The 26,414-nt window shown below is 41.3% G+C and overlaps 1 protein-coding gene across 1 annotated transcript in view; it reads right to left on the bottom strand.

Annotated features, from left to right (window-relative positions):
• Window positions 1-1,843: 1,843 nt before the first annotated feature.
• The window catches only part of LOC131677632 (uncharacterized), a 326,970-nt gene continuing 302,399 nt past the window's right edge, over window positions 1,844-26,414 (bottom strand). Inside the window, exons 4-9 of the mRNA XM_058957528.1 lie at window positions 12,535-12,733; window positions 12,389-12,474; window positions 12,195-12,324; window positions 12,002-12,127; window positions 10,959-11,939; window positions 1,844-10,890 (exon numbers count right to left, since the gene is read on the bottom strand). Of these exons, the coding sequence (XP_058813511.1) occupies window positions 9,379-10,890; window positions 10,959-11,939; window positions 12,002-12,127; window positions 12,195-12,324; window positions 12,389-12,474; window positions 12,535-12,733 (3,034 nt within the window). The 3' untranslated portion in view covers window positions 1,844-9,378. The remainder of the gene's footprint in view (window positions 10,891-10,958; window positions 11,940-12,001; window positions 12,128-12,194; window positions 12,325-12,388; window positions 12,475-12,534; window positions 12,734-26,414) is intronic.

Consider the following 26,414-nt stretch of genomic DNA (forward strand, 5'->3'; position numbering starts at 1 on the left):
ATATAGTGCAACTCTGCTAGCAGGTACTTTATAATTACAGTTTAGGTAGGAGAATTATACGTAAAATTCTTTTTAATTATTGTATACATTATCAAGTAAATTCTAGCGATAAAACCGATTACACTTAAGTGAACAAACTATAGTATCTATCAGGTTTTACAATAATAACCATATATTTGGGAGTTGATTGAAACATTAAAATCCGACGAAAATTATATGAAAAACATATATTTTACAGGATTAACTATTAGATACAGATTATATGGCTTCCATGTACAATTTACGTGAAAAGTAAGATGGAAAATGTTCATATCACTGATGTTGCTCCAAATATATGTGATCCAAGACTGACTTGGATAGTTCCATCGACCCTAGCTTGCATACCTTACATAGTTAGACTCACTGTTCTCCATTCACCCACACAGCCCCGGGGTTTTTCAATGAAACACCCATTCAGTTCAGTTCAGTTGAAGCTTATCGCATCGAGGAAGGCTATAAACATTGCATTTATTTTTTTCATGCAGAATTTATTTTCAACGGTAACATTCGTATTTCCTAAAGATACCTGTATGTACCTTTTTTACCATATCAAAGTGATTTATTTTTAAAAGCGCAATTGAAAATCTGCCTGTAAAACGCCTAGCTTATATGCAACACGCAACTTCATACATGAAGGAAGTTGCATACAATATCTATATTCGTAACGAACACAGTGGTTTTCGGACAGTCGTTCAAAAACATTCCGGAACGATTTATAAATGAAAAAGGGGGGGGGGGCTATTATCACAGTTACGTCACGTAGTGACTAGAACAAAATTTCCTTCTAGTCACTAAGTGACGTGACTGTGAAAATTGGGCCCAGAAATGGGTTATTCAAGCGGAAATCTCGCGTTTTTCGAAAAGGGCTAATAAGCATACTGAGGGGAAATTCCGGACCAACCATTACTCGTCGATTATAAATTACAGCATAGCACGAACACCTGCACAAATCGTGGATGGAGTTGCAGAATTGAGCATATCCGATTGTCATACCAGATTGAGCCACGATCTGCAATGACGTAGACCCGCTCATTTCCACACACCTGGCCCTTTCCTTACAAGCGTTTTTATTTTACAATAGTCCCATCATCTAATGAAACCGCTCGAAACCGAAACAGTTTTCATAGATGACGGAGATATCAAACGGCGAAAAAAATGTGCCCCGCTCACCAAAATTTATTTCAATACATAAATAAATCGGAAAGCTCTTACTCAGTTCTCCGCTATTAGAAGTTTCTTTAAGCACCGAGAGTAGCTTCGTAGTCATTCCAAAAGTCAATTTAGATTGACTATTTCGTCACAAAAAGCGATTGCTGAATTGGACCACAAACTGCAACTTAGTTGGCCGACGCAATGGTCTTTTGAAGAATCTCATCATAGAATTTCTTCAGGGTTTTGACACTATCTAATACTGGCCATTTAAATACGTGCAACAGCTGTGCGCGAAGCTTCCGAACAGATTTCAAACTAGCGAACGCTGACCAGGCCGAAATGTGTTTTCACTGCGAACGTTTGTTTTTACGACAAAATTAGTGACAATAATTTTATAGAAATTTTAAAGTTAAATTTGACGGAAATTTGCACGCGCTATCATCGATTGCCGCGATTCTTTTTCAGGTGAGGATGGCTAGAGTTCCAGTGTTCTTTTTCTCGACGATTATAAATTACAGCAGCAGACGAAAGAATTTTTTTTTCTTTCATTAAATGTTAGCAGCCGTTCTCGACGAGTTACGGTTTGTCCGACATTTTCTCTCAAAGAGAAATTTGACAGTATGCTTATTAGCCATTAACAAAAAACACGCGAGAAATAATCGTTTAACCGTTTCACAAAGAGACGAACAATTGTCATCGTTTGTATGAAAGAAATAGATGTTTTTTTTTATTTGTTTAATTATAAATATTTTTCTTCTTCGATATAATAATGATCGAATATATATTTGTAGTATGTACAAAGACAATTTATCTTTTCTTGTGTTTTGTAATTTTCTCCAATTCCCGCTACTGTTGCTCAAATTGTTTTCGAACTCTTCAATTTTCTTAAAATAACAGCTACTTATTTGTTCTACCACGGTCTCGCAAAGATTGACCGTCGAACAAGCGGACGCTAGGTATAACCCGGTTAAACACTCTGCCCAACACGTTTTCTGGGAATCTGATGATTTACAGATATAGATTTTTTGTATGAATATAATACTATGCCTGTCTTTAACATGTATTCGTGCAAAACGTTCAGATAACAATGTGTTTTTTCTTGTTTTATTTTTAAATTTAAATTTTTAAATTCATCTCGTAAAAATTAAGGTACCAATTAGGTTGCATCATCGATTTGGCATGAAATATCTGTACTACCTTCAGCAGTTTTATCGTTATTCGATGGCAGCGTCAAACAAAACATATACGTAAGGATCACTAAAATTTTTCTGCTGCTTAACAGAATGGTGATTGTATGCTTTCTCTACGTTGTGCTATTGTTTGCGGTTCTCACTCGGCTATGTTCATCTATGGAATCTAGGTCTTTGTGGGGTTTTGCCAGCAGGCGAAAATACAGTGTCCACGTGACGTAAAATGATCGAAAGGCTTAAACAGAATGCTTCGTCACTAATGGAGCAATGAACTCCCGGGTTAAAAAAAACCGTTGTTTAGCCGTGAGTTGAATTCTATAGCGAACGAGGCGATACTATCTATGGTCAGTGGCCGAGCATTCTATTTGGGCCTTAAGTCAAACTTGATAGATGCTTATGAATTATATTTTAATGGAGTTTTTAGCCTTGTGGTAGCTTTAATCCATCGCTGCTGTTCGTACTAGCAAGTGAAATAAATATTTAACTAACGCGCTCGAGGTGGCGAAAAAAACTAAAACTTTTTTATACAGAGGGTTTGCTTTCATTCGACAAGCAACAGCAAAATCAATGAAGGTTTGCTAAAATAAAGTACATATTCTTTAACACACTTAATCTCGATTCATGTAAGCTATAAACAATAAACATAATAGTTATGCGTAGTCTTAACTGATGAAGAAACGATAGTCTATAGTTATTGATTTGTAAAGTAACACAGTAGGACCTAGTATTGCAATCATGCCCATTTATTTTAAATTATTGTTGGTAATATTCAACGTATGGTGAAAAGTATCCATTTGAAAATATGTCAATAAAAAGTGTAATAGAGACAAATTAAGGCTAGTTGCAATCTAAACTTATCGACTATGATAGATATGATAAAGGATACGAGTTAAGATACTGAATGGTTCTGCACTAGCAAACGAAAATATGAATGTAAAGCTGCTATTAGTGTTGTGGTTTTGTGGGAGCTGTACAGATTGTGAACTTATAGTTGTGTGCTCCTGGTTGCAATGTGGAAATGTATTGCATACTCATTCTCCGTTGAGATTTGCTGTGTTGTAGTACCTACAGTAGGCAAGAACTGCAAATCAACCTTTATTACTCATCGGTTCTGACAAACGTCCTGGGCTACAATATTTTTACAAACGTTTAATGTTAAAGTGAGTTTTCAAGGCTATTTATACCTCCGGAGAATGGTTATACAATCATTCGACTGCATCCATGTTGTGGATTACTCTGTTTCACAGTAACATAGAATACTGGTAAAAAGCTTTTCGCGATAGCTTGTGTTCTGAGGGTTGTTACAATAGTTGGCCTTTGATGATGGAAGAAATTATCTCCTATTACTAGACAGGTAGTACAGCATTAATAACAGGTATGCTACAGTAGGTGTGAATCTGTCCGCGCAAAAAGCGGGGAAGACGTTCGATGATTGAATGAGATGGATGAAGGTAGAATAGGTAGATACTGCTGGGAAGAATATTTTGGCATTGGTTGCTCTATGCAATTGGAACTACATTTAGTTGTTTCACTTAACTCTAGTCGTTACTTTTTCCATAATTATTTACCCTTTAATGGACGTCAAAGTTTTGCAAACGTATTTTCATATGTCGGTACCGTACTCTAATAATTGAGTGATAATGTTTCTATCGGTTCTTAAATGTGTATAGTCTACGAAAATAAACGAAGTGTCGATTTCTACAAAAGATTGCCTACAACTCACACGCGGACGCAGCTGTTGTAGTTTGTTGTTTAATTGCGCATTTACTAGAGTGCGATTCTCTAGACTGGATCGTCGTGAAAATATATAAGGCCCTTTATGTACTTACATGCACAGAGTTTTCCGCTAGGTTAGGTATATTCTCAACACCTTGGGTTGTTTCAAATAACAGTGCCACTAGGTTGGTGTACAAACCACGATATTTTTTCTACTGATTTTAGTATACTAATCGAAACGCATTTGACTCATTCGAGTCAGTTTCAAAATTTTACTAGGTTACATTGTTTCACAATAATAAAAGTGTAGCGCTTCATTTGCAGCGAGTGCCATTCGACACTCTACAGATTTACTTGGTATTAGTTTCAATGTATTGCTCGTAAGTTTTCTTCTTTGAGACAGTATATTTAGTTAGGTAGAGTAAGTCGTTCACCGTTCATTTGTGGTATTGTTCATTGTGAGCCAATATGTAACATTTGTTGTTCGTAGCCTATGTATCTTCATTTTCGTTTTAATACAAGTTAGTCCTATTGCTGAAAACCGATCTTAGGATTGCAGATTGTGGAAAAGAAATGAAGATGAAAATGTATTTCATGGCCATTGGCCAAATCTACACGTACGTTTGACGACTGGTGGGAGTTTCTCCGACCGGGTCAACTTTGTGCAATTTGAAGCTTCCATTTGCCCTATTCTCACAGTCATGTCCCCTAGTGATCAAAAGAAAATTTTATAAGCATGAATGCGCCATCGACTGTCACTGTAATTCTCCAGTTCCCAATACTACACACAATAACCCAAACATCAAATATTCCCAAGTCCAATATAGTTGCGAGCGGACGATCCCAGAACATCTGAAGCGAACCGCTGCAGACCTTTTTGAACGCCAAGAATTGATAAACCCGGGGGAATTCTATAAACTACATATATACATACAAACATACATACATCCATACCTATATGGGGTAGCAGGGACGGGAGAACAGAAGCTCAGGAGCCTAACGATTCCCCCCGTACTTACTGCGAGCTGGGGAGTGAACCTACTACGAGCTGGGGAGTGAACGCACCCCACCCGCGATGGGTTGTTAGCTTGACGGCAGCACCGGTGCTGTAAAAAACCAAAACCGCATGGGTCAGAAGTTGTGAGAGCCGGTGATGTGCAGACGTACCCATCGTTTAAGATGCTAAATACAAGTGCAAATAAGTTAATTCACGACGTTTCCCAATCCAGTGAAAGTCAAACGTTAATCGTTTAGAAAGTAGCATATAATTATCGTTTGCGAAGTGACAGATGATTGCGTGTTCTGGCGGAACACCGTAGCCCCTGTGCCCAAGAAGGAAGCTCGAGGAAGCCCCGACGGTTGAGCAATAAGTCTGCACAAATATCTCCCTTTCCTCATACATTTTGCTTCACTTTTCGTGTTTGGGTCAGCTAGCCTTTCTGTCAAGATTACACTATTCAAGAGACGAAACAAACTCATAGTCAAAGCTAACGATTACTCGTACGAGAAAGTACAGCGCGCAATGGGGATAAACCCGGTAATTCGGGGAGCTGGGCTCAGGCGTTAAGAAAATCAGGCGCACCGAAGAGTTGATCCTGGATTTAAAAAAGGATTCGAAGTCAAACAGCTCTACTTATAAAGTGCTCACCGAGAAAGTCATGGGCGAAGCAATGGAAGTGAAAGCCTTATGCACGGGCACAACCATCCAATGTAAGGACCTGGATGACATATCCTCGGAAGAAGAGCTAAGAGAAGCTCTGAAAGAACAGTGCGAGCTTGAAGAAGTGCCGATGACGATCCTAGCGACTTCGGTTAGGCTGCCGGTTGAAACAGCAAACATGCTACTAAAACCAGGAAGATCAAAGTTGGCTGGTCGGTATGTTCACTAAGTCCCGAGGCCTTTGCAAAGCTGAACGTAGATATTATCAACGATGGTACAACCAGCACCTACCACTGGAAAGATCAAGAATAAACTATTGACGTTAGCTTCTACAGCCCCGGGCTGGCAGGAAGTTTGAATTGGAGAGTGTGCGAAGAGTACACCCACAGTGATCACCAAGCGATCCAGTACGCTATCGGGAGCAATAGACAGTCGGAAGCGCGTGTGGCTCAATTAAACGAGCGGAAGATTGACGAGGGAGTCTTCGTTGAAGCGTTAAGGCTTGAGTGCAATCATCTGTACTTCAGTGCAGAAGAAGTGATAACGGCATTAGCAAGAGTGTGCGATGCAACCATGCCAAGTAAAATGTAAACCAAGGTACAGTCTATGTGGAGCTCGACGATTGCTGACCTACATGCATGAAAGAGCTCAAAAGAGAATGACGTTGTTGCTGAAAGAGCAGCTCTAAGACCAGCGTATAAGGTATAAGGTGTACCTAGAGGAGCTTTACCGCAACACCAATTCAAATCCGTGGGGCGACGCTATGGAGTAGCCATGAACCGAAAACCTAGCCGCCCGCGCCGTGCGAGGCTCAGGATGAATACAAAGAAAAAGTTCGGGTAACCAACGAAGTGCTGATAGTGGTGGCAAAAACCTTAAGAACCAAGAAGGCTCAGGGGCCAGACGGTGTTTCCAACGTGGCTCTGAAAATAGCAATGCTAACGAACCCGGTTATATTTAGGACTGCACAGCAAAAGTGTATCGACAATGGTAACTTCCTCGACATCTGGAAGCGACAAAAACTAGTGTTGTTGCCGTAGCCATGAGAGCCCCCTGGAGATCCTTCAGCACACAGGCCAAAAAGCCTGTTGAATACATTCGGCAAGCTGCTTGAAAGAGTAATCCTTAACAGGCTTACGTACACGGAGGGAGAGAATGGCCTATCTAATATGCAGTTCGGTTTCCGGAAAGGTAGATCCACTGTGGACGCTATACGAACGATCGCGGAAACTATGGAGGCTGCGCCGAAGCAAAAGAGAAGAGGAAACCGTTACTGCGGAGTGATAACCCTGGACGTACACACACCTTCAACAGTTCTAGCTAGGCTGCAATTGCCGATTTACTACACAGAATGAGAGTTCCCGAGTACCTCTGTAGAATTCTGAGGAGCTACTTTCAGAACTGGCAATTGATCTACGAAACTGACGCCGGAAAAAGAAGTACGTTTCAAGGCCGTTCCACAGTGTACTCTATACTCGGTCCAACTCTTTGGAATGCTATGTACGACGGAATGCTGAAGCTGCGTCTTCCCATGGGCGAGAAGATTGTAGGTTTTGCTGACGATGTGGTGCTCATAATGATCGGTGCATCACTAGAGGAAGTAGAAGCACTCGCCACGGAGCCAATGGATGGTGTGGAAGACTGGATGCGCAAGAAGAAGCTGGCATTTACTCACCACAAAACTGAGATGGTTTCGAGAAGCAACCGAAAGGCAGTGCAGTAGGCAAGAATTTAGGTCGCAGGTTGTATCATCGACTCAAAGTGAGAAGTTTGACAACTAGAAGTGATGATAGACGATCGGTTGAGCATTGATAGCCGCATCGACCACGTAGGCGGCAGGGCCGTAAAAGTGATCTCGGCACTACCGCGAATCATGTCCAACACTTCGGCAATCAGCAGCAGTAAAAAGCGACTACTGGCTAGCGTCTCCACTTCGGTGCCTAGAATCGCAAAACCTGCATGGGTGATGGCACTACTGATGAAGACAAACAGATCTCGGCCAGCAGCACGTTCAGGCTGATGGCCAATGCCATGCCTGTCGGTGTGGGTCAACAGAGCGCACTGCGAAGTTAACTTCCACAAGACGCAGTTCTTGTCTGGTCATGGCTGTTTCAAGAAATATCTGAACAGGTTCGGTGATGCAGAGGAAACACCTGAGAACGTGGCCTTCGAATACCCGCGATTCGAGCACGAGCGAAACGAAAAAAGAACTATTGCTGGTGAGGACGTCAACATGAACAATATTGTCCAAAGAATGTATGCGGACGAAGAAAAATGGAACGCGGTGAACAGAACAGTCCTTCAGATCATGTCAGCTTTGCAACGAAGACAAAAATAACAGTATAGGATTAACGATAGGTATTCGGGGCAACTGAGAACCTGAAGTCATCCTCCCCCCGGAATTAAAGGACTGACGTCGAGAAATTTCGTCGTTGGAGTAGGCTTACCGCCGGGAACTAGTTCAAATGGTCATATGGGCGCCTGTGAACTGGATGTCACACTCTGCGCAGAATCGCAGGGCCGACCTCGGCATCCCCCCGGGTAACATAGGATTCGGAAGATCTTCCAGTGCCGGGAAACTCTTCGTCGGAGTAGGAAAGATTCTCTGTCGGGAATCATTTTTTTTTATTTTGATTATAGAGGTTTAGGGTCATTCGCTTCTTGTCGAGTTAGAGAAATTTCTTTTGGAAAAATCTCTTACCCTGTGTGCGGGGATGGGAATAAAACCCAGGTGAGCTACGTACAAGGCAATTTATTTACCAACTACGCTATGCCCGTCCCCGGAAATTATTCCGAGTAGTCCGTAGCGAATCACCGGCTTGAATCGTCAGGGCATCAGTGAACCGGATGCAATCCTACACCCGAAATCGCTGGATAGGCCTCGGCACAATCTAGTCAACATGCTCATTTTATGACGTCACTACGCAATTCATGCGGTACCACATTATATGGCTCACCCCCTAAGCGCACGCACATTTTTTGTTCACCAAACATTGATTCGCCTCTATGTGCTATCATTTGAGTATAATCAAGACAGCTAAAACACGAGAGTAAGATAGAATCGAAGAATTTGCCAATCATACCGCATATTATCAATCGATTCCGTTCCATTGACCTTTATGCGATTGTAAAAAGTTGAAACCATATTTTGAAACAAACTTCACTCTCGCTATATGATTACGCCAAGTGACTGTGATAAACGACTTTATGCCAAACAGATTTATTTCTCTTACATACGACCGAGCCCCTCACCAAATTGGTCGCGAGAATTTAGTAAACAGGAATTGATTCCAACAAAATGAAATCACAACAGCGCAATATTTCAGCCAGCACAAGGGAAGGTGACATGGGAAATCCTCTTCAAATAATCTCTGAACTCAACCAGCTTGGTACCAAAACAAAGTAAAAGAAACTTCAATCATCATGACTTCGCATACTAAATACTGAAAATTTTTTGTTCCACGATCCGATCCTATCGGCAACGAAAAATATTAAAATATATCCAAGAGTGTGACAAAAACAGTTCCCTACAACTGCTCACAACGTATGTATGTTTGATACGTGTGTTTACTCGCATGAGATGTATATATGTACAGTGTTCTCACTAATCCGTTCCGATGCTTACTGTCCGCTATTACCATTACAAGTTCCACTAGGAGAACCAGCCCCGCACCCGTTGCTGCTACTGCTAATGCTGCTGCAGCTACCCGAGTTGGACGTCGGTTGTCCCGCGGTACCATTCTGCTGCTTTATTTTGTCGAAAAGTTGCAACTTCGATCGGACGTTTCCCTCGCAGATGTTGTTCAGGCGGTGGTGTACCTGAAATTGCTGTTGTTGCTGTTGCTGCTGCTGCTGTTGGTGGTTGTGGTAATGGTAATGCTGTTGAATACTAGCTGAGTTCTGCTGTTTTCGCTCCAGATCCAAACAGAACGCCTCGTACTCGGTTCGCTGGCGAAGTTCTGCTGCAGTGGAAAATTTACAGAAGCCGTTGGAGGGTCGACGGGCAGAATCGATTGCATTATTGGTGCCAGTTCGATGTAGATGATGGTACTGGTACGGATGATGAGCGCCGGAAGCCGAAGACGATGACGACGAGGCGGACGAGCCGGAATGACCAGCGGATAATCCGAAGGTCGAGTCAGGTACGGTGAATGGTTTGAAGGTTTGTCCTTTGCGTTCGAAATATTCGACAATCTTCGCAATCTGGGCCGAGCGTGTATTGGGAATTGTCGTAAAAGACCGATCATCCCACAGTAGCGAATCCGATCCTGCCAATGAGCTAATATCGTCCGAACTATCGGTGAAAATAGACGACGATCGGTTTTTACAGTACAGTAACTGATTCGTAAATTGATTTTTCTGTATCATACTGTTAATTTCGGAATCTAGCGCGAGCCTGTTGATTAATCCCATATCTATAGATCGGGCGTCTATATCCACATTACTGAGAACGTGGTGTCGGTAGTTGAATTTCTTTCGAATTGAGTCCGACAGCTCCAAGTCATCCATGCTTCTCAGTGAACTCACATTCGTCGATGAATCATCAAACAGCAAAACGCTAGAGCTATCATTCAGAGTCTGATTGGACGATAGCTCGAGATCTTCCAACCTTGCGGCCAGATTGTTCACTCCTCCGTACACACATCTGCACACGGGTAACCGCTCCGAGGATTCGAAATTACCTTTATCCATGCAGCTACACTGCGACGATCTGTACGTGCTAAAGTCTTCATTCAAACAGGAGAAAAATCCACTCTCGGTAGATCCTCTCCTCGTCAATATCCTAGGCGTTTCCAAAATTCCTTCCCCCATCCCGCTCGACGAGGATTTTTTGATCCCGTCCGTGTTTCCAATTATCACCGGAGGTATCGTATCATTTCCACCCTCCTCAGTCCCGCTGTCGGTGTTGGCATTCGCGACTCCCGTTTGTTCTCCCCCGCCTACATTGCTGGATTCAGTCTCGATTGCGCCGCTCTTGTACAGAGGGTGACTAGAAAGTTCGGTGAAATTGGCACGATACTTCTTGATTCCCGAACCACCAAGGGAAATTTTGCGTGCAAAACTGTACCCTGCCGGGTTGAAGCTGTCCTCTGTAGATCCATTTTCTATTTGATCCGTTGGTTTGGATTTATTCTGAACAAAAAAAACAGATTGTTGGATTCGGAAACAGTGTTAGCTAATAAATGATACGTTCGACTTACCTTCAACTTTGCCACAATACTATCCTCCTCATCATCGCAGTACTCTTTCCGGGGTGAGGTGGGCGAACTTGGTAGACTCTTCGGTTGGCCTTCGGAACTGCTACCGCCGCTGCTTACACCGTCCCGATTCTTAGCCGTTCTATTTTGTACTATGTTCCATTCACGCAATAACGGGGCGGACATTTCGAAGCACGAACTGAACAAATCTCCTGAACTGTAGGTGGTAACCGCTGGATTCGGTCCTAGGATTTTCTTAACCCCCTTCAATTGCGAGAGGGCAGCGAAAGGGTTTGCTTTCGAGATACCTCCCTGGTCGGTTTTGGATCGTGGTTTATACTGTGGATCCTTCAACAGCATCGTTTCAGCCACCTTCCGCAGTGTCTGGTTCGAATATGTAGGCGACTCGGGGATAACCGATTCGGCAAGCTTACTGCTACCGCTCGTTCGCTGGTGCATGTGATATCGTGCCTTATCGCTGGGAGTGGTGTGAGGCGGGAAAACGATCACGTTCTCCGAGAGGGATCTTCTATGATGCATCGGATTGTCTCCATCGCGATCCCCGTTCAGACTGTTCTCTCGACTGAGAATCTCCTTTCCAACCGGGGCTGGTTCGCTCGTCGGGCTAAGGTTTGCCACATCAATCGAGTTGCGTTTGCTAACGCCGGTCTTGACGGTATTTGTCGATGCGGAGCCGTTGCATGAACTACTAACGCTAGTGCTACTGCTATTATGTACAGAAGAGTACGAGGTCACTGATGTTGGCGGTGTTACCGGAGATGGACAGCTGCCGATGGCGGGTGTACTCGGCGAAAGCAAGGAAGGGACGGTACTCGTGTTAGTGCCATTGCTTATACTATGCTTATGGTGGAGGTGCTGTTGCTGCTGATGGTGATGATGACTGTAGCTATCCTCGCACACGTCCGACAGCAGCGTGCATTTCTTAATGCACTCGGTAAACGTGGGGCGACTCTTTGGATCATACTGAAAAATCGAATATTCTAAATTTATCGAACCGTTATTGGAATATTTAAAAATAAACTTACGGTACAACAATAGAAAGCCAGTCTTAGAAACGCCGGTGGCGTGTCGTTCGGGGCCAGATCGGCGAACGCAATGTAGTCCATCCCAAACGAATCAGTCCTTGGCATTATGTCAGGATCAGCCTCGATCTAGAAGACAGAATAAGCAATGATGATGCATTCAGTCTTGAACCAGCGCGCAAAAACCGAAACTCACCCGAGCAATCAGCTCACAGAGGATGATCCCGTAGGAAAACACGTCACTGGTCTGGTCGTACCATTGCCCTTTTAAACACTCGGGGCTCATCCAGTAGGGCGAACCCACTGTGTCCAGTCGTGGTTTACCACTGCAACAAAAAAAAATCAACGAACGATGCTAGGTTAAACGGAAGTGCACGGTTCCGGACTTACCACTTTCGCGGGATATTGGCTGCCAGTCCAAAATCTCCGACCACAGCATCGAACATTCCGTCCGCTGTTCGTTTCACCAGTACGTTCTGAAATAATCGAAGCAAATTTAGCAAGCCGGGGCAACTTTAATAGTTAGGAATTATTACCTTGCTCGTCAGATCCCGATGGAAAATACCGACATCATGCACGTACTGCATCCCTCGGGCGATTCCGAGTGCTAGCCGTATCTTCAACAGTGGCGAAAGATAGACGGCACTGTTTGCGATCAGTTGCTCCAGCGAACCATCCTCGATGTACTCGGTGAGGGCGTGCAGCTGACCTTCCTGCACGCAGACGCCCATGAACCTGTAGGTGAAATGTAAAAAAAATGGTGTGGATAAGTGCGTGTACGAAAAGAAGTTTTATGCCTGCAAAAAAGAAAAAGTTACAAAATGCCGCGACGCCTTTTGTACGCTAACAGATGAGAATAAAACTGACACTCAATCCCTCGCACAAATGTCAATTTTTACTGAGTCGTCGAAATTCGGTTACTCGGAGGAGCCACTGGATAGCAATAAGAATAAGACTGACTAAGCTGACGATGGCTACCGGCGTATGAATCCGGGACATCCCGGCGAAAATTAACACTTTAACCCGATCGGACCGATCGGTTGTAATCATACGGGAATATGCAATCCGCCACATCAACGCTAAACTTCATTGACATGGAAGAATCAGTCACACACAGCACCTGCTCGAGAACGATTTGGGTCACCCCAATAACAACGCTGGATGCTATTGCTCCTCCACTGCCCCGTTTATAAGCTTTGGGAGATCGAAGCCCTATTCAGCCAAATGATATGTTCGGCGAGATTGCTGCTGGACATCACCGAGTCAACAACATCATAATGGAGCCCCATATCACCACCAGTCCGTATTATCGGATATCCAATAACTTCCTGGCAATGGTGTCGAGGGAAGAGTACCAACCCTATTGGGTCCAACAAACCTCGGGCCATAGCTTCAGTTCCACTGAATCAGCCAGCCTTTCAGAGGTCAACGGAAGTCCTTCTACTACAAATGTTTCATTCGAGTAGTCGCTTGTTGGAGAAAACGGATGAACTCGTAACACCTAGTGATGTGTGGTACACTAGCTCCACCTCGGCCACAGAAACGAACCCGTATCACCCGGAGCAAGATCGTGCTGAGATTCCCTCAGCAACCACCTCACCGCGCAGCAAACCAACCATTGACAACTACTTCACCTCCCGACTCACACTCGCTTTACAGTGGTCATTTGTAAGATCTACAGCTACTGATCGCTTAACTTCATCCAATATGCTTGGCTTTCCATGAAACCCACATTCTGGTCCGGACTAACCTCGGACCGTGACTGTGTAATTGGTATTCGTTGGTGGTTAGAAGCGGAGACAACATCTTTCAGACTCTCGTCCTCGGGATCTGGATTAATATAATGACGCGGGAACAGCTCGATACGGAGCTTATAGTCCATATCGAGTTGTATCACGAATGATACCTACCCAATCAGATGTAGGTGGCCTCTGTCTACATCCCTGCCGGAGCGCGCAACATTGGCATGAATTTGACAAAATGATCGAGTAGCTAGAGTCCGTTTTCGCTGACTCCGAAATTGGCGATTCAGATATTGCTACGACTTGCTGACAGCGCTAACCCAACGACCGCGCAGACTAGGTCGCCCAAGAAGTGCCATTCTCAGGTTCTCTCACACCATACAGTGAATACACTCCCGACTACAGTGTGGCAGTTGACAATATCGTCGACGAGATGTGCCACGGCGAGCATATCTGGGATATGTCAACAGTCTGGTTACGAGTTGCTCTCCGAGCTGCAGAGAAAGTGGCGAAGTGACCAACAAAGTAGCGCCATCGGATAGAAACCCACCATGAAACCACACATCGGGTTTCGGGAGAAATTCCGCAGCTGGGGACCAGTTGAGCAGTGCACAACGTAGCACCGAGTTCGGGTTGTCAGGACGCCAGTAAACCGGATGTCAGGTTTCACCGGAATCGCCGGATCGACCTCATAGGGTGACTTGACTAACCCGATAGTGGAAATTGCACATATCCGTTTCCGCAGATAACTAAAGTTCCCTTGTATAACGCTGGACAACCATCTCACTTTCGTGGAGCACTTCTGTAAAATGACATGCGACTGCGGGAGCAAAAAGCACCTTATTTGAACCACCGCTAAACGTCGCTTATTAACAGTTAAATCCGTTATGAAAGTGTAATTCCCAGCCATAACTTGGAAATATCACACTCAGGCGTGCCCTGGAATTCCTTGAAAATCCCCTCTGACTTAAGTTGTTCCCTTCTATAAACTGTTCCAAATATATCTCAAGAATACACCGGCGTAGATCTCCCTGATGTAGTTTGTCTCCACCGGACTAGCGACCGTCTCTGGTATATGAGAAAACCGAACACCACTCTAACGTTGATTATTACGACCAGATCCTCCTCACGTGGTCCTAAATTTTAAGAGCTGATGAACTAATCATTCCCAAACCCCGTTCAGATCTACATTGGCGCGCCCAAACTGGAACAACGGGTTGGAATGGGGTTTGCGGAACAAGAGCTGGCCTGGCCTTTTGCCTTCCACAAGCTGCTACGTTTTCTCGGTAGAAGCTACGGCCCATCTTAGCTTGTGAGTAGACTAGATCCACCACCGGGTATTACAGCGAGTAGATCGTGTCGAAAAGCTAGTAGTTGGTCGTTGGAGCGCCAGTGAACCGGAAGCTACGCTCCACCCGGATTCGCTGCACATACCTCAGCGCCTACTAGCTGGCCTGTTGAGTAGGCTAGGTCCACCGCCGGGGACTAGATCGAGTAGATTTGGATTAAGTGGGGAGCTAAACGGCTCACGGAAACTAACATCGGTATTGGGAGAAATCTACCGCCCTTCACATTAGGGTAGATTCACCGACGTGGACTGTCCGACTATATCGTAATAAAAATGATAGCTAATTGACTCACGAAACAGACATCGCTACCGAGACAAATTCCGCTGCCAGGGAACTCTTAGTCGAGTAGTTCACTGTCGGGGACTATCCAAGTAGATAAGTCATAAGGCTGAAAGCTGAATGACTCACAGAAACAGGAGCTAAATGGCTCATGGAATCAGCATCTAAACGGCTCCCAGGGATGAGAGCTAAATGGCGACAGATAAAGACAAGAAACAAGAAAAGAGTCGAGAGATAAATCAAAACTCATAGGTCGAGCCATTTCATGAACCAAGTGGGGCTCCGAGATAGAACAGAAGAAAGAGGTGTAACGAAACCACAACGAACCCGCCACCAAATAATACCTTCATGTAGTTCGGTGGGGATATTATATATTTCCTTATTGTACATCATATTATCATGATTTAATCTGTTCCACAATATTCCGCCACGTCACTCGGTCAGTTGCTACTTGTCTCCAACCTCTCAGGTGCCCGATAATCGCCAGGTTCTGCTCCACTTAGTTCAGCCACCGGGAACGCTGCGCTCCTCTCCGTTTTGTACCTGCCGGGTTGGAGGTGAGAACCAACTTGGTGGGGTTGTTGTCCAGCATCCTCACAACATGCCCCGCCCACCGTACCCTTCCAGCTTGAGCTACTTTCTGGATACTTGGCTCACAATAGAGTCGCGCAAGTTCGTGGTTCATCCTTCTCCTTCACACGCCATCCTCCTGCACACCATCGAAGATCGTTCTCAGCACCTTTCTTTCGAAGACTTCGAGTGCTTGCAGACCCCCCTCGAGCAATGCAGGTGGGGAATAAGGGCGAAAAAAGAGTAAGGAGTGTTTCAGTGGTCAGGCACGAAAGTGAGTCGTGACTCCCACACAGTACCAATACACTACAGGCCAGGTATTTAATGCTTATAAAACCTTATAATAAAAAGACACTGGCCAGGCCACTGAGCGTAACACTAGTGGCAATCCATCATCTCGATTCACAAAGGTTAGTAAAGTGATCAAAGATCATCGCGAAGCACTCAGGCTACGGCAATAGACGCCTTGCTGGGGACCCCATGAAAGAACCGTGAGCAATGAAATTTCGCAGATCACGATACTTGGCAAGAAAGGTCATAGAAGCTTTAAATCCCAGGACTGCGTTTCTACATGAGATGCCTCGACCGGTGAACTTTGGAGTAGAGTGTACACTCTTAGCAGTAAAAGGAGACTCGAGAGTCAACGGAATCTCAACAACTGATGTTCAGGAAATCGCTACAGAACTCCGAAAAAATTTCGGCACACTATTCTCGGACGCCCTCCAACCAACAATTTTAACATCTCGTGGAAGACTGGGAAAAACGATGATATCATACACTCCGGACTACGAGCAAGAGTTCAACAGTGCATCCTACTGTAAAAAATAGGGGCGGTACTTACTACCGCCCGAAGAAAATCAGCACGTAAACCGCTTGAACCTCATCTGTAATAAACAACTCATCCCATCCTCTTGAAAACTAGCCTTTGTTGTGGTCATACCAAAGAGGGACGAACTAAAATTATGGAGCGAATGGAATTTATAATCTCGATCAAAACTCCCATTTTGACAAGCACCGTGCACCGCCTTATGCAAGGATGAAAGGACTGGAGCCCATCTCGGAGCCTCTGGAGAAATCGCCAACATAGTTAAACTGGATAGCGCCAAGGCCTGCACCACAATCTACACCGCGACCGGGATCTCTGTCGATTGGTTGGTTGAGGAGTTACCGGACACACAGGGAACTGCATTACAGACTACATCAACCACTGTGACTTCCGAACGGGAATTCGGTGGTCTGCGATCCGGAACGTTTATGGAAGAAAACAGTGTCCCCCAAGAGATCCGTTGTCGTCACTCTGTCGTCTCTGGCGGGAACTTTATGACTTCGTCTGTACCGACGAAATCATTATTGTCGTGGTGGGGAGATCGGTCAATCGAAAGAGGATAAAACTCCAAGCCGCAGTAAACTCCGTCGAGAGATAGGCCCAAGCTTCGGGGTTCCACATAGCCCACGCGTGATATAGTACTCAGAAGTCCACTATTGTAACTCTTATCACGTATCCACTACTCGAAAACGCCCCTATTCCTCTCCGCAGATAACCAAAGTTCCCCGGTACCATAAAATGGTGGAATTCTTCGTGAAAAATAGCATTTTTTGTTTCAAATGAGTAAAACCAAACCTTAATTGAAAAATTATCTCAAAAACTCAACGTAGGGGTTAGGTATTTTTTTACATAGAATGTGTACGCAAAATTTGAAATTAAGTAGTTAAGTAGTTTTAGAATGGCAGTTAACCCCGCAAATCGTGTTTTTTCCAGAGATGTTCTACAAAAAGCTTCGTCACCAAGTCGCTTGTCGATATTTTTGCACGAAAAAATTACATAATGTTATTGAAATGATATAATGCACATAAGTTTTGGTCAATTCACTTTACCCTGAGGTCTAAAAAAATCGCAAAAAAGTGTTTTTTTCACGCTGAAACCCTTAAACCCCCCCCCCCCTATATATGAATAATTTTTTTTTATTTCAGAGCATGAAAATGTGTAAAATCAAGATTCTCCACGCATTTACCTATTATGTTCACCAATAAAAAAGAGAATGATATAATTAACTATGACAGGATGTACTTTTATTTTCTCTGCAGAAGTTCCTCAGGTTTATAAAACTAAAATCATGACAAATTATGACAAAAAATACAGATTCCTTTTCTTGTGACACAATCGGAACAGAACATTATTTTATATGATGATTTGACTCATAAACGTATAATATGCGGTAGTGCAACGCCAGAAATTGCAATCTAATGAAAGATAACGGCCGATGTCGATGAGATACGTTCATTTTAAGTTTGCATTCACATAAAATTTCAGGAGACATACACTTTACTTCTATCAATTTTATCCACCGCACTGTTTGCGAAGGAAGATTGTAGAGACCAATAATTCATCTAGAGATCCAATCTAAAGAACGGATAAATAACAGTCAAAACACAATTTGCATTTCGACTTTGTCTCATCAGAATCCGACACTAACTCCGGGTTCCGGTTGTCCCTAGATTGGCTCGATGTTGCATGTAAAAAAATGAAAAGATTCAAAATTAGCGCATACGATTGTTTAAGTCAATTTTGTGGGCTCAATAGACTCGGCAAATTTTTGTGGCAGTTGGTTACCCCGGCTACGGATCGGTATACAGATCGCTACTTTACTAATTTTGAAAATCCAACGCAATGAAAATGTAGTTTTTTAACAGCTATGTCGAATACATTCCACTAGGAATGTCTGCTCCAAATCGGAACAAAGTCTAACTACCGGACCAACGTGTATGAAGTTTGTATCGATTTTTTTGACAATTCACCTAGAAAAAAAGCCCGCATCGATTCGTGATTGAAGAAGATCGACGATGAAATTTGCTTGAGATTCATCCCGACGAACAGAGTAGGGTGAAAGATTTAACGGGTTTCTCCATGGAAGTCGTCGAAATGCAAACCTGACCACACAAGAGCTGCATATTCAAGCGTAGAACAAACCAAAGCACAATATAATGCCTCTAAACAGTATTAACATCCTGTTGACATGGCACCAGTTTATGAATATATTAAAACTGAGTTTATATATTAAAACTCAGTTTCATACATTTTATCAAAAGGTGCAAGTCGTTGAGGTAAAGTAAGAATATGATAGGACCAAGATGATTACTCTGAGGAACCCCAGAGCTGGCCGCAAATGGAGAGGTTCGGCAGTCTCCCATTTTTACAAGCATTTCACGTTCTGAAGCTTATCGCTTAGACGTTAAAGACAAAGTGATGAATAATTTCTCGTACATTCTGGACAATTATTGTTGCAAAAACTAATCGATTTTACCGAATTTGTTTCCAACGTACCTCGAAAACGGCTACACATAAGAAGTGGCTTACTACGAGCATTCTGATTGCCTATTTTTAAAAGAATGACAATTTATGGTGTAAATTTACTTATTTACACAATTAACACTAAATTTTGTGAAATAGCAATAGCTCACATGAAATTTTTTATGAGCACGTGCAGAGTTGCATGAAATTGAAAATGACTATCGATATCTTACAAATATCACAAGCACGTAAGATAGAATCATGATGTGAATCATGTTCTAGGTTTCATGAAGCAGTTGATTTCGTGAACTATTTTACGAGCAAGAATGGCCAGTCGTGGCTATTATACTAGGAATCATGAACAAGTTCATGAGTACATGAATAATATTTTATGATGTTATGAGCTGTTTCACGAGCACAAATGGTGAACCGTTACTAATACGCTAGGAATCATGAATCCGTTCACATACTCATGAATGATGATGTTTTATATTTTTGTGAACTATTTCGCGAACAGGAATATTGAATCGTGACGAATATATTAGGAATCACGAATTAGTTCCCAAGTATCGAAAAGCTTAATGAATACCAATCAAATTTTTTTATTGGTCTGAATGTGGTTTAGAGCCTTAAAAATGAAGTCGAAAGAATAAAAGGCGACAACAGTAGATAAATGGTCACATTTTCAATTCTGCCGACAAGCCTTTTATGTATACCCCGAGCGTATTGAAAACTTTAAACGCGTTTTTCTCGATACCACTTTTTTTAGCTGGCCGGAAACGTTATTCGAACAAATAAATTTTGATCATCTTGAAATTTTTACAGCATATTTTAAATTGATTTCTCCAACGACATATGTACGATTTTATTTTTTGAATAATTAGATTTTATAGTAATGAATTTTGTGTCGTTTATATGACATTTTCAGTGTTTTTTCGCTAACAAGAGCTTTATTTCGCGTAAAACTAAGATATCGAAAAAAATCCTATGTAAAGCAACGTACAAACAGGAAATCGTAAAAAATAGTGTTAAGCTCTAAGTCAAAAATTACGGGAGCTAGACTGCCGGCAGCTCAACCTGTCAAAATCCCATTTTACAAGATCTTGGTTCACCTCTTTTTTGAATAAAAAAAACCGCGAAATATGCCTATTTTTTGTGTTATACAGTGACGTAAATCCTTAACTAATTTACGAAAAGATATTCAGATACCCCATATCCAAAACATATGCAAAATTTCATCCAAATCGAAGAGACTTGCTATTGCTACTTTTGTCTGATTTTCCCTGGATTTGCAATACCAATGAAATGCTCAGTATTGACGTATTTATCGTCTACAAGTAGAGTAGAGGAAAGTAATGTCGTACTATTTCAAAAGCACCATTCAACTAGGTGGATAGTCTTTCCAGCACCTATTGTGAATAATTTGAATCATGAATATCGACCGATATTATTCTTTTATAGTTAATTAGAGATATTATAGCATAAATCGGTGGCAAAACTGAACATATTTCTCCTACGCATACTATCAAGCATTCATTTATTATAAACGCTCACAAACGTTTCTTGAACCTTAAGGCTCAACTGATAAAGCCTTTAAAAGCGACCTTCCTTACAAACGAAAGAAAGCTGTTTTGTCGCTACCCTTTACACAATTTTCCTGAAGATCAATCAATGTATTCGGGGAATTGTTACAATCCTGCCTATTGATGTTTACAAAAAGTCTTCCAATGGAAACTGCTTTTCTCGTTTTTCAAGCATTTCTAAGTTGAACCTTAAAATCATTTGACATGTTTCATATACACACGAGTTTAGAAAAGCTTTCTGATAAAGGGCGAACACGAAATTATTGCGACACATTCAACAGGGCATAACTTTTTTACCATTGGGTAAAAATCAACCAAATTTTGCACACTTTCTCATTGATGTGTATTGTTTACATGCTGTCAAACTCGAAGTCGTGTTTTTCGATTCAACGAAAATGCAGGTGAACCAACGCGAGTCGAGAGAACAAATTCTTTCCAAACACCTGGAATTTCTTGACCTGTCGCACCGGCAGTTGGGAAAAATGTTAAACATTCACCATTCAACCGTCTCCAGAGTGTTGAAGCGGTTCCAGGAGCGGTTGACGTTGGACCACGGCAAAGGAGCTGGAAGAAAACCGGGACCAGAGAACAAAAAGACGGAGGGAAAGGTGAAGCGGATGATTAAAGCAAATCCCAACGTCTCAAGCCGTGATTTGGCTAAAAAGATCGGCATGTCGCAGAGCTACGTCCAGAGTTCAAAGAAGAGAGCTGGACTACATACATACAAGGTACAGAACTTCCCAAACCGCGATGAGCGGCAACAATCGACGGCTAAAACTCGGGCACGGAAGCTCTACGAGAAGATGCTGACAAAATATGGTTGCTGTGTGAAGGACGACGAAACGTATATAAAAGCCGATTTTAAGCAAATTCCGGGGTTGGAGTTTTTCACCGGCAGGAGCAAGTTCTATGTGGACGACAAATTTAAGAAGAAGAAAATGTCGAAGTTCGCCTCCAAATATCTCATTTGGCAGGCCATCTGCTCTTGCGGACTGAGGAGTGAGCCTTTCGTGACAAAGGGCACAGTAAATGGCGAGATCTACAAATTTGAGTGCCTCGAGAAGCGCCTTTTGCCGTTCTTGCAGCAGCACGACGAAGCTCCGCTATTTTGGCCAGATTTGGCATCATGCCACTATTCTAAAAGTGTCCTGGAGTGGTATGAGACCAATTCTGTCCATTTTGTTCCAAAGGACATGAATCCGCCAAACTGTCCGGAGCTGCGCCCGGTGGAGCAGTACTGGGCAATGATGAAGCGGAAACTTCGGAAGAGCAAGAAGACAATCAAAAACGAGAAGGACATGTTAAGAAACAGGAAAAAAACTGAGAAACTGGTACTGGATGACACTGTAAAGACTTTGATGGAGGGCATCAAGCGAAAATGCGTTCAATTTTCAACTCAAGGCTCCATCGATTAACTTTTCATTTGATTTTTGAAGTAAATATGTGTATAAAACTTCCTTAAAATTTTGGTTTGATTTTAAACATTATAATTTCGTGTTCGCCCTTTGGATATTCAAATCCATCCTTGTATTTAGATAATCTAATGAATCACAAGAAAACTCGCACTTTCAATAAAAATATATGTTTTCGAGGCATGCTAAATATCGGTAACCTTCGAAGTCTCAAAGAACTCGCAACCATGTACTCTGGTTCACTGTTAACGGATACATACTACGAATCGCAAAACAAAAAAAGTAAAGTGTGATAAACAACACCTTTTTGTTTGCGTCAAGTAGCTTGCGAAGACGATGGAGACAGACCCATCTTGACTGAACCAATAATATGGTCTGAAAATCAACGGCTCGCTGATGGTGTGTTTACATAGCGATTAAGTTATTCTCTTCTGTGCCAATTTGAGTTGTTGATTCACACTGGCACTGTGGACATTGTGCACCATATTGGATTGCAGTTTTATTACAATGGACATGGTGCAATTAGAGGCGACAGTGCATATACACAATTCAACGCTTCTTCTATAACTGAAGATGAATGCAAATCCAGTCCGATTGAATTCTGGATGTTTGATTAAATCTACATTTGACAGGAACACGGAACGTGCAGAATCAGTGTCAAAATTAAAGATTAATCAACTACATAATTACTGACTCGATATACTCTCTGCATATGAAAAGAAATCGACTGGAAGTGAGAACTATATTCAAAAGCATAATTGCAATTAATTCAACACCTTTTCTCCCCTACTTGACACAAATTTCTATCCGTGAGTGTTCGGTATATCAAAACAACAACTGATTGACTATAAAAAATATTCATAACTGAGCTTTTCCCATGTCGCAAGTGGCACTCAATTTGATCAACATTCACTGAAACTAACTTATCAGGAACTAAAGGAAAGAGTTGAATAATCAAACCACCCCATTTTGGTTACCCTCGAGAGTCATTAAGTGAGTATTGTCTCATCATATCGAACTGCACTTTCCAATCTCCAGCCCACCTAAGGAAGTTAACGAATTTCCACTTGAATCGAGCTTGATTTGTTGACTAATTGATAGGAAAGTGACGAAACGCGTCCCGTCGGTCGTTGTGGTTGGGCTCGATTTCGAAGCCTTCACGAACACGAAGTAGGGGAAACCGAGGAGATTTAAAACAGAGGAGAGTTGAAACAGTGCCCATTACTAGCGAAACAGTACCGTTAGGGATAAACCGATAATGCAATTGTTTTATTTATATCGTGCCCACAAACCCTCCAAAACACGCCAACTACGTTAAATAAGTGGTTGAGTATTTACGGTAACCACACTACAAAAAAGAGCAAAAGTAAGTTTTCGTTATTTTCTTCAAATTGATATAAATAGGATATTAAGTGATGTTCGATCATGAAAATATCACTATTCTGTAGTCTAAGAGTTAAAATTTATGAATTGTATGCGTTTTCTTCTATCTTTGCGATGTATAAATTGTAAATTGTGGATCAAGCCTTACTTCTCGACCTAGGAGAGTTGAAACACCTTGTTTCAACTCTCCTCGATGATGAACTTCTAGTCTTATGGCAATGTTGTTTACTCCTATCAGCTACTGAAGCTTGGAGCGAAGTGACCATAATCCAAAATGAACTATTACCGGCATGGATATCAAATTACCTGTGTTCATAAACCCGTATCACTTGTAGTAATAAATAGTATCACTGGTCAGCTGGTATCCACCATTTCGATTAACTGTAGAATGTTCTAGGGGAAATGGTTGGAAAATAATACACAACTTAATAATTGAAAAATGGGTATTAACACTCGGAATACCAAGGGGGTAAAAAGTTACGCGGACTACCAAGGGGGTCTAAAAAAATGGGAACGCTTACTTTGACCGGTCATATCTCAGCCGTTACATAATCGATTTTAAATCTGTCTTCACCAATAGAAAGGTATGTCTTTTGTGAATACGTCAAATTAAAAAATAGAAGAATAGAGTTGTCTACCGTAAGTTACAGTAAAAAGAGTATAACAAAGTCAGTGAGAAAAAAAATGGGAACGCTTCTTTGACTTGCCACATCTTAGCTGTTTGCTCACCAATTTTAATTATTTCTTCACCATTGGATAGGTAAATCTTTTATAAAAACAGTGAACAAAGAATGATGGAAATCAAATTTGTATATCTGAAGTAATTGTAAAAACAGTAATTGAGAGTCAGTACAGAAGAAATGAGTTTTTCTGTTCAAACAATCGTATCACGACCGTTTGTCAACCAATTTCAATTTTCCTTACACCAATGCAATCCTTAGAGCTTCTAGACTTGTAATATATGCAATAAATAGTAGATTTTCAAAAATTACTATACTTTTTCGAGTTTTTAGGAGATAGGATTTTTACAATGTACGTGGCATACGGTTGATTGAAATTCTTTGCGACTTGTTAGTTTTACGGTTTGAAAATTACCTGTTTACTCAATAGTTCTACATATTATACATGGATATTATTATATCAAAATGTTTGCAAGAACGTGGAGAAACACATTATTGTATGTAAGTTACTAAATAATAGAGTGTGTTAGGACGATTCAGTAAATACGAAGAAGTTCAGAATTTTAAAATATTCGTCATATAACTTTAAATTTGAAGCGATGACCTATACATTTTAATACACCAGTCGATTGTTATTGATGGCGGCTACAATTTCTGAAAAAACACATTTTTATATTTTCTCAAAAAATAGCCAAAAGTACGTACAAGTACAGAAATTTCATTTAGTTGGCAAATAACGTCGAATTCAAAGTGATGGCCTATACCTTTTTATATATCAATCGATTGTAATTGATTTTGGCTACAATTTCTGAAAGAACATATTTTTATATTTTCTAAAAAAAAATAGCCAAAAATACGTATAAGCACAGAAATTTCATTTAGTGGGTAAATAACGTCGAATTTTAAGGGATGATTTATACTTTTTTATACACCAATCGATTGTAATTGATGGTGGCTACAATTTCTGAAAGAACACATTTTTATATTTTCTCAAAAAATAGACAAAATAAGTAGAAGTACGGGAATTTGATTTAGTTGGCAAATAAGGTCAAATTCAAAGTGATGACTACACTTTTATATATACCAATCGATTGTAATTGATTTCGGCTACAATTGTTGCAAGATAAACTTTTTATATTTTCTTTAAAAAAAACGACAAAAATACGTAGAAGTACAAAAATTTTGTTTGATTGACAAGTAACTGCAAATTAAAAGGGATGACCTACACTATTTATACACCAATCTATTGTAATTGATGGCGGCTACAATTTCTGATAGAACAATTGTTTATATTTTCTCAAAAATTAGCCAAAAATACGTAGAAGTACGGAAATTTGTAGTTATGTGCCAATCAGACGAAATTTCTGTACTTCTACGTATTTTTGTCGTTTTTTGGGAAAATATGAAAAGTTTATCTTGCAACAATTGTAGCCGAAATCAATTACAATCGATTGGTATATATATAAAAGTGTAGGCCATCACTTTGAATTTGACCTTATTTGCCAATTACATCAAATTTCCGTACTTCTACGTATTTTGTCTATTTTTTGAGAAAATATAAAAATGTGTTCTTTCAAAAATTGTAGCCGCTATCAATTACAATCGATTGGTGTATAAAAAAGTATAAATCATCCCTTAGAATTCGACGTTATTTGCCCACTAAATGAAATTTCTGTACTTGTACGTATTTTTAGCTATTTTTTGAGAAAATATAAAAATATGTTCTTTCAGAAATTGTAGCCAAAATCAATTACAATCGATTGGTGTATAAATTGCACAGGTGATAGCTTTGAATACTTGAAGCTATTTGTCAACTAAATGAAATTACTGTAGTTCTACGTACTTTTGTCTATTTTTTGAGAAAATATAAAAATTGTTCTTCCAGAAATTGTAACCAAAATCAATTATAATCGATTGGTATATAAAAAGGTATGGGCCATCGCTTTGAATTCGACGTTATTTGCCAACTAAATGAAATTTCTGTACTTCTACGTACTTTTGGCTATTTTTTGAGAAAATATAAAAATGTGTTTTTTTCAGAAATTGTAGCAGCCATCAATTACAATCGACTGGTGTATTAAAATGTATAGGTCATCGCTTCAAATTTAAAGTTATATGACGAATATTTT

Source organism: Topomyia yanbarensis, chromosome 1, assembly GCF_030247195.1.
Source record: "Topomyia yanbarensis strain Yona2022 chromosome 1, ASM3024719v1, whole genome shotgun sequence".
Taxonomy (NCBI): domain Eukaryota; kingdom Metazoa; phylum Arthropoda; class Insecta; order Diptera; family Culicidae; genus Topomyia; species Topomyia yanbarensis.